At 44.8% G+C, this 10,000-nt stretch overlaps 1 protein-coding gene across 1 annotated transcript in view; it reads left to right on the top strand.

Annotated features, from left to right (window-relative positions):
* syngap1a (synaptic Ras GTPase activating protein 1a) overlaps window positions 1-10,000 on the top strand; it is a 74,952-nt gene that overhangs the window by 59,269 nt on the left and 5,683 nt on the right. The window contains 5 exon segments of the mRNA XM_052135781.1: window positions 1,477-1,678; window positions 1,997-2,178; window positions 7,426-7,627; window positions 7,830-8,049; window positions 8,052-8,413. Of these exon segments, the coding sequence (XP_051991741.1) occupies window positions 1,477-1,678; window positions 1,997-2,178; window positions 7,426-7,627; window positions 7,830-8,049; window positions 8,052-8,413 (1,168 nt within the window).

A 10,000-nucleotide genomic window follows, 5' to 3' on the forward strand; every position in this document is an offset into this window, starting at 1 on the left:
GAAATAAATCACTTACAGCTCATTAAATATAAGTGCTGTTATAAACTTCACATTTCTTAAAAATACCCCATTGACTTCCATTGTAAGTGTCTCACTGGAACACACATTTGAAGAAAAAGAAATTAAGTTTTATGCTAATCAACAATATACCACAAATGCTAACCCAAAATAAAGAGTGTGATCTGAATGAAATCAGCACTTTGTGAGGATTACCTCATTGTGTCTCAGTGTGTCTCATGATGTCTTTTAATGTCTCATTGTGTCTCATAATGTCTTTTATAGTCTCATTGTGTCTCAGTGTGTCTCATGATGTCTTTTATTGTCTCATTGTGTCTCAGTGTGTCTCATGATGTCTTTTATTGTCTCATTGTGTCTCAATGTGTCTCATGATGTCTTTTATTGTCTCATTGTGTCTCAATGTGTCTCATGATGTCTTTTATTGTCTCATTGTGTCTCAATGTGTCTCATGATGTCTTTTATTGTCTCATTGTGTCTCAATGTGTCTCATGATGTCTTTTAATGTCTCATTGTGTCTCAATGTGTCTCATGATGTCTTTTATTGTCTCATTGTGTCTCATTGTGTCTTTTAAGGTCTCATTGTGTCTCATGATGTCTTTTATTGTCTCATTGTGTCTCAATGTGTCTCATGATGTCTTTTATTGTCTCATTGTGTCTCAATGTGTCTCATTATGTCTTTTATTGTCTCTTTGTTTCTCAATGTGTCTGTGATGTCTTTTATTGTCTCATTGTGTCTCAATGTGTCTCATGATGTCTTTTATTGTCTCATTGTGTCACAATGTGTCTCGTGATGTCTTTTATTGTCTCATTGTGTCTCATGATGTCTTTTATTGTCTCAATGTGTCTCATGATGTCTTTTAATGCCTCATTGTGTCTCATGATGTCTTTTATTGTCTCATTGTGTCTCAAATGTGTCTCATGATGTCTTTTATTGTCTCATTTTGTCTCATTGTGTCTCATGATGTCTTTTATTGTCTCATTTTGTCTCAAATGTGTCTCATAATGTCTTTTATTGTATCATTGTGTCTCAATGTGTCTCATGATGTCTTTTAATGTCTCATTGTGTCTCATTGTGTTTCATGATGTCTTTTATTGTCTCATTGTGTCTCATGATGTCTTTTATTGTCTCAATGTGTCTCATGATGTCTTTTAATGTCTCATTGTGTCTCAGTGTGTCTCATGATGCATTTCATTGTCTGATTGTGTCTCAATGTGTCTCATGATGTCTTTTATTGTCTCATTGTGTCTCATGATGTATTTTATTGTCTCATTGTGTCTGTCTCAAGTGTGAAGAGTTTATCCTCATTTTTTCTCTGTCTCAAGCTGTCCTGGTCACTTATCACCTGTCTCTCTTTTTCTGATCCCTCTTTTCTTTGTTGCCCATCCATGTCTTTCACTGTCTCTCTGTCTGTCTGTCTGTCTGTCTCTCCCACACTGCTGTGTGTGTGTTGTGTGCAGATTCAGTAGTAAAGAAGATTATCTGGGCTTCATGAATGAGTTTCTGGAGATGGAGTGGGGCTCAATGCAGCAGTTCCTGTATGAAATCTCTAATCTGGAGTGTGTGAGTAACGCCGGGGCATTTGAGGGTTATATTGACCTCGGCCGAGAGTTGTCCATCCTGCACAGTTTACTCTGGGAGGTCATGGCCCAGCTCAGTAAGGTAATGACGCATCTGTCCCTAACCGTAAATGTCATAAAATGTATTTTCTCTGCCACCAGCGTCAGTGAACAAAAGTGCAGAAATAATGAACGTTTAGGAATAACTGTCTCAAACACTTCCCTCTTTTGAACTAATAATATCAGACAAACAGATAGTCCCGCCTCAAACGATGATGCCATGTCACAGTGTAAACAGTGTTCTGGAAATCAAACTTCCAAGCTGGGATACAAGAACATTATTGAATAGAATTATACATTTAAACTATAAATGTAAAATGTTAACTAGATCTCTCAGTTTTTTGTCTCTCTGACTATTCAGGACGCCATATTGAAACTGGGGCCGTTGCCACGGTTACTGAATGACATCAGTGTGGTGTTGCGGAACCCTCAGCTGCACCGTCAGGCGAGTCACCAGCCGCCCGAACGTCACCTGTCACGCCCCGCATTCACCCGCCTCGCCACTAACGACTTCCAGAGCCTCATGATGAGAGACCTCAACAGGTGATCAATACAGCTGTCAATAAATCAACCTGTCTGTCTGTCTGTCTGTCTGTCTGTCTATCTCTCTGATCAATCAATCTGTCTGTCTGTTCTATCTGTCTGTTCTGTCTGTCTGTCTGTATCATCTATCTGTCTGTCTGTTCTGTCTGTCTCTCTCATCAACCTGTCTTTCTGTTCTATATGTCTGTCTGTCTGTCTGTCTACCTCTCTGATCAATCAATCTGTCTGTCTGTTCTATCTGTCTGTCTGTATCATCTATCTGTCTGTCTGTTCTGTCTATCTCTCTGATCAATCAATCTGTCTGTCTGTTCTATCTGTCTGTTCTGTCTGTCTATCTGTCTATCTGTATCATCTATCTGTCTGTCTATCTGTTCTATCTGTCTGTTCTGTCTGTCTCTCTGATCAATCTGTCTGTCTGTTCTATTTGTCTGTTCTATATGTCTGTCTGTTCTGTATATATGTCTTTCTGTCTATCTTTTAGATGGACCAAGTTGATGGTGCGGTAGCACGCAGCAGCCAATCCGGATCCAAAATGGTGCTATTTTTGTCACTTAGCCCGACTTTTACAGCAGATGGACATTGGAGCAACCGATGTGCGAGGAAGCGAAAGAGCAGCAAGAGGGCGGGGTCCATGCTAGGCTAAAAACAAACCCTAGCCGGCCGGCTCTCCCGTCTATCCTGCTCTCAAATGTTTGCTCCATGGACAATAAAATGGACTACATCCGACTCCAGCAGGCTATGCAGCGTGAGTTTAGAGACTGCTGCGTCTTTGTTTTCATGGAGACGTGGCTCAGCGACAGAGTTCTGGACGCCACCATTCAGCTAGACCTCGTTTCGTGCCGACAGAAATGCAGCTCTGTGCGGTAAGACTCGCGGTGGTGGCTTGTGTGTTTTCGTCAACACGGAATGGTGCAAGAACTCTGTGCTAGTCTGTAGTTACTGTTCATCACTGGTGGAACTTGTGACTGTTAGATGCAGACCTTTTTATTTGGCACGGGAATTCACCACTTTTATTATAACCGGAGTTTACATTCCCCCCAGCGCTAACGCTAAGGAAGCGCTCTGTGAACTGTATGGGGCTATGAGCGAACTGCAGAACGCTCACCCCGACGGACTGTTTATTGTCGCCGGAGATTTTAACCATGTGAATCTCTAGAATCTCAGTGCTCCCTAAAGTCCATCAGTTTGTATACTTTGCAATTAGAGGTGCGAACGCGCTTGATCTTGTTTACACAAACATCCCAGGCGCGTACCAGGCGGAGCTCCGCCCCCACCTCGGCTACTCAGACCACATCTCTGTTATGTTAATTCCAGCATACAGACCGCTTGTCAGACGCACAAAACTGCTTCAGAAGCAGGTGAAAACCTGGCCAGCAGGAGCCATCTCTGCTCTTCAGGACTGTTTTGAGTGTACTGACTGGCACATGTTCAGGGAGGCTGCAACATATGGCAACTCTACCAACTTGGAGGAATACACAGCATCAGTGACCAGCTACATCAGCAAGTGCATTGATGATGTCACCTTCTCCAAGACCATCACCACACGCTCCAACCAGAAGCCGTGGATGACTGCGGAGGTGCACACGCTGCTGAGGACCCGAGACTCCGCCTTCAGAGCAGGCGACAAGGCTGCCCTAAGAACAGCGAGGGCCAAACTGTCCTGGGCCATCAGAGAGGCAAAGCTCGCACACGCCCAGAGAACCTGAGACAAATATGCCTCCCTTCCAGATGCGCTGAATGACTTCTACGCTAGGTTTGAAGCACAGAATGACGTGGTGGCGAGGAAGACCACCCCTCCTCCTAACGGCTGATGTGAGAAAAACTCTACGTAGAGTCAACCCACGGAAAGCAGCTGGACCAGACAACATTCCTGGCAGAGTGCTCAGCGGATGTGCAGATCAGCTAGCAGATGTTCTTACCGACATCTTCAACATCCCTTTGAGCAGTGCCGTAGTTCCAACATGCTTCAAGGCCACCACCATTATCCCCATGCCAAAGAAGTCTTCAGTGTCCTGCCTCAACGACTACCGTCCCATCGCACTCACACCCATCATCATGAAGTGCTTCGAGGGGCTCGTCATGAGGCACATTAAGACCCACTGCAGTTCGCGTATCGTCCCAACCATTCAACAGACGACGCCATCGCCACCACCCTCCCTCTGGCCCTCACCAACCTAGACAAAAAGGACTCATATGTTCGAATGCTGTTCATAGATTTCAGCTCAGCATTTAACACAATCATTCCCCAGCACCTGATTGGAAAGCTTAACCTGCTGGGCCTGGACACCTCCCTCTGCAACTGGATCCTGGACTTCCTGACTGGGAGACCTCAGTCAGTCCGGATCGAGAACTGCATCTCCACCACCACCACACTGAGCACTGGCCCCCCCAGGGGTGTGTATTCAGTCCACTGCTGTTCACTCTGCTGACTCGAACCACATCGTCAAGTTCGCAGATGACACGAACTTGGTGGGTCTCATCAGCAAGAACGACGAGTCAGCATACAAAGAGGAGGTGCAGCAGCTAACGGACTGGTGTAGAGCCAACAAACTGTCTCTGAATGTGGACAAAACAAAAGAGATGGTTGTTGACTTTAGGAGAGCACAAGGTGAACACTCTCCACTGAACATTGACTGCTTCTCTGCGGAGATCGTCAAGAGCACCAAATTCCTGGTGTTCACCTGGCGGAGATCCTCACCTGGTCCCCCAACACCAGCTGTATTGCCAAGAAAGCCCAGCAGCATCTCTACTTTCTTCGAAGGCTGAGGAAAGCACATCTCCCAACCCCCATCCTCACTACATTCTATAGAGGGACTATTGAGAGCATCCTTAGCAGCTGCATCACTGCCAGGTTTGGGCCTTGCACCGTTTCGGACCGCAAAGCCCTGCAGAGGATAGTGAGGACAGCTGAGAAGATCATCGGGGTCTCTCTTCCCTCCATCAAAAAACACTGCATCCGCAAAGCAACCAGCATTGTGGACGACCCCACACACCCCTCACACAAACTCTTCACCCTCCTGCCAACTGGCAAGATTACCGAAGCATTCGGGCCCTCACGGCCAGACTGTGTAACAGCTTCTTCCCCCAAGCATCAGACTCCTCAATACTCAAAGAATGGACTGACACACACACACACACACACGTGTCCTGAGTTGCACTTTAATTACTGTCACTTTATACCTGTCTGCTACCTCAATAACTGCTATGTGCATAGAACATTATCTCATAGTATGTTATGTTTACATTTTTAGAAACTGTCATCTTTTTGCACTACTGTGTACTGGTCGGCGCTGCACTGTCTCTCACTGTGTCTCACTGTCTCTCACTGTGTCTCACTGTCTCTCACTGTCTCTCACTGTGTCTCACTGCCTCTCACTGTGTCTCGCTGCCTCTCACTGTGTCTCACTGTCACTCACTGTGTCTCACTGCCTCTCACTGTGTCTCACTGTGTCTCACTGTCTCTCACTGTGTCTCACTGTCTCTCACTGTCACTCACTGTGTCTCACTGTCTCTCACTGCCTCTCACTGTGTCTCACTGCCTCTCACTGTGTCTCACTGTGTCTCACTGCCTCTCACTGTGTCTCACTGTCTCTCACTGTCTCTCACTGTCTCTCACTGTCACTCACTGTGTCTCACTGTCTCTCACTGCCTCTCACTGTGTCTCACTGCCTCTCACTGTGTCTCACTGCCTCTCACTGTGTCTCACTGTCACTCAATGTGTCTCACTGCCTCTCACTGTCTCTCACTGTGTCTCACTGTGTCTCACTGCCTCTCACTGTGTCTCACTGTCACTCACTGCCTCTCACTGTGTCTCACTGCCTCTCACTGTCTCTCACTGCCTCTCACTGTCACTGTCTCTCACTGTGTCTCACTGCCTCTCACTGTCTCTCACTGACTCTCACTGCCTCTTACTGCCTCTCACTGTCACTGTCTCTCACTGTGTCTCACTGCCTCTCACTGTGTCTCACTGTCTCTCACTGCCTCACTGTGTCTCACTGTCACTCACTGTGTCTCACTGTCTCTCACTGTCTCTCACTGCCTCTCACTGTCTCTCACTGTGTCTCACTGCCTCTCACTGTGTCTCACTGTCTCTCACTGCCTCTCACTGTGTCTCACTGTCACTCACTGTGTCTCACTGTCTCTCACTGTCTCTCACTGCCTCTCACTGTCTCTCACTGTGTCTCACTGCCTCTCACTGTGTCTCACTGCCTCTCACTGTCACTCACTGTCTCTCACTGCCTCTCACTGTCTCACTGTGTCTCACTGCCTCTCACTGTGTCTCACTGTCACTGTCTTTCACTGTTTCTCACTGCCTCTCACTGTGTCTCACTGTCTCTCACTGCCTCTCACTGTGTCTCACTGTCTCTCACTGTGTCTCACTGCCTCTCACTGTGTCTCACTGTGTCTCACTGTCACTGTCTCTCACTGTTTCTCACTGCCTCTCACTGTGTCTCACTGTCTCTCACTGTGTCTCACTGTCACTCACTGTGTCTCACTGTCTCTCACTGTGTCTCACTGCCTCTCACTGTGTCTCACTGCCTCTCACTGTGTCTCACTGTGTCTCACTGTCTCTCACTGTGTCTCACTGTCACTGTCTCTCACTGCCTCTCACTGTCACTCACTGTCACTCACTGTCTCTCACTGTCTCTCACTGTGTCTCACTGTGTCTCACTGTGCCTGTTGTCCTGTTCATTGTTAGTAATTTATTGTAATGTCCCGTACTTGTTGCACACGTTTGCACGTGCACTTTCTATAGGTATATAGGTATATATAGGTATGTTATTTAGTTTGTGTAGTCTCATGTGGTTCTGTGTTTGTCCTATGTTGTTTTATGTAGCACATGGTCCTGGAGGAACATTGTCTCGTTTCGCTGTGTACTGTACTAACTGTATATGGTTGAACCACAATAAAAACCACTTGACTTGACTTTTCTATCTGTTTGTCTGTTTATGCTTTCTATCTGTCTGTTCTGTCTGTCTATTTCATCTGTTTGTGTGTCTAAAATATCATATGCACTATTAATAAAGTACTGTGTGAATGCCATGTTGTAGTTTGGGCATGTACACTGGCAGTTCTAATGGCATTCTTTGGACTGTGTGTGTTATAATGGTAATCATCACTTATTACTGTGGCATGGTATTATTATGTGATACATGGCACAGTCGTTGTTGGTCTTTATAAGTGTTTCATCAGAATTAATATAAATCAGTTTCTATAATTCTTCAGTGTTCTCGACTGTGTGTGCAGCTCTATAGATATCTCTCGTCTGCCGTCTCCTACGGCGGGATTGTCCGGCAGTGGCGTTCTGTCTCACCCTGGGATGGCTGCATTCTCCGAGCGTGATCTCCGTGGAAACAAAGACGTGTTCTACGTGACACGCCCTCCTCTGGCACGCTCAAGCCCCGCCTACTGCACAAGCAGCTCTGACATCACCGAACCTGACCCGAAGGTACACACACACACACAAATACTGTATTCTGTTCTATAAATGGTTTACCAAAACGTATTTAAGAACTGGCTCTCTTTTCATTGCATTTGGTTCTGGTGTACATATTTTGGCAAAAAGTGTTTGTTCTTTCTCCATGTGCATCTGTTACTCTCAAATGTAATTGTGTGTGTGTGTGTGTGTGTGTGTGTGTTGACCCTCTCAGGTTCTCAGTGTGAATAAGAGCGTGTCTATGATGGATCTTCAGGATTCGCGCATTAACAGCATGTCGAATCTGCACTCTGTCAATGACCTGCTGAACTTGTCTCAGGGCTCCCTCGCCGGGCTGGGTGGGTACGGTCCGCTAGGCGGTGCCCCTCTCAGGGCCGGAGGTCGTGTGTCAGCGGGGTCGGGGGGGTCGAATATGTCAGGCGGTTTGCGTCTGGCGATGGATTCACTCTGCAGCAGCAGCAGCAACAGCAGGCGGCCGCGATGCACGTGCCGTTATCCTTCCAGAATCCTCTGTTCCACCTGGCGTCTGACGGGCCACAGTACCACACCCCTCCACACGTGCCGGCCACGGCCCCGCCCCCACTCCTGCTTGCCCCAGAGCCTGAAAATGGACACGTTGGCTTCGGCGTGCCGACGTTTGGTCACAGCGGCTTCTCTCGCAGCGAGGATCTGTCGGCTCTGCGCTCACAGAACAGTCTGGTGCAGCCAAACATCGTCCACTCGCACAGCTACAGCGACGATTTCACATGCCACAATCAGGCCGACTACGCCCGCAGACAGCTCTCGCTGCAGGTGCAGGTAAACGCACAGACTGATGCACGGATAATCACATCAAACACTTCCCATGGATACCTGCAATTATCAGGACATTTCCAGGGTTGGAAATAAAATCTGAAGAAGTCATCGAAAAGTCTTTAAAGTAATACAAATGAATAAAATCTGAAAAGGTAATTGAAAAGTCATAGAAATGAATAAAAAGTAAATTAACAATCTTAGAAATTAAAATAATCTGAAAAGTCTTGAAAATTCATAAAATCGTACGATTTTTTAAGATTTTAAGAAAATCTTGGAAATCAAAAGAATAATTAAAATTAAAAAGATATTAATAAAATATTTTAAATAATTGAAACGATTTGGAAATAAATCAAATAAAAAAAAGTCTTCGAAAAGTCTTGAAAATTAGAAGTCATCGAAAAATCATAGAAATAATAAACATTTTAAAGTCACAGAAAATTCTTGGAAATTCTTTAAAAGTAATTTAACAGTCTTGAAAACAAAAAAAAAAAAATCTTATTTTTGGGAGGAAATTAATACAATCTATTAAAGCCAGGCTCGGCGAGTATTCTCGCTAACTATCCCTGGAGAGTTTGAATCCAGGGCGTGCTGAGTGACTCCAGTCAGGTCTCCTTAGCAACCAAATTGGCCCGGTTGCTAGGGAGGGTAGAGTCACATGGGGTAACCTCCTCGTGGTCGCTATAAAGGACAGGTTGGTATCAAATATAACACTAAGTTCTTCGCTGTTGAAGATGATTTAACAGAACATCCATCCAGAGTCAAATTATATTGTAGTTTCTTGCCACAGTACTGAATAAACATCTAGGATTGTTGTGGTTATTTTCTATGAGTTTACTAAAATATGCTGACCTGGCAGCTTTTAGTGCCTGTCTGTAGCTACAGACACTGTCCTTACATGCACCACGAAATGCTTCTAATTTTGTATTTTTACACATGCGCTCCATTTTCCGAGCTGCCCTCTTGAGATCATGAGTGTGATAATTTTCAATATCTATGTGAATGTTGAAGTCTCCAACAATTAAATCTCTATCTACAGTAACTACAAGATCTGATAAAAAATTAGCAAATTCAACAGTGAAATCAGAAAACGGTCCAGGTGATCTATATATTGTAGCAAGGGTAATAGACGACAGAGATTTTTTATTTATATCTGACGGTGTCACATTAAGCATTATTAGTTCAAAAGACTTACATTTATATCCTGTCCTCTGAGTAACACCAAAGACTTTACTGTAAATTGTAGCAACACCTCCTCCTCGGCCCTTCAGACGAGGCTCATGTTTATAACAATAACCTGGGGGAGTAGATTCATTTAAACTAATATATTCATCCGGTTTAAGCAGGTTTCAGTGAAACAGAGCACATCCAATCTATGATCTGTAATCATTTAATTTACAATAAGAGATCTAATGTTTAGTAGCTCTACCTTTATATGATGTTTATTTTTAATTTGTTCAAGTTTGACCTTAATAAAAAAAATTCTAAATGATTTAGTGAGGGTATTGTGTTTGGTAGTTCGGGGAACAGACACAGTCTCTATGAGATATCTAGGTGATACAGTCTCTATGTGTTGTAGTTTACAGTATGTGA

Source organism: Xyrauchen texanus, chromosome 10 (genome assembly GCF_025860055.1).
Source record: "Xyrauchen texanus isolate HMW12.3.18 chromosome 10, RBS_HiC_50CHRs, whole genome shotgun sequence".
Taxonomy (NCBI): Eukaryota; Metazoa; Chordata; class Actinopteri; order Cypriniformes; family Catostomidae; genus Xyrauchen; species Xyrauchen texanus.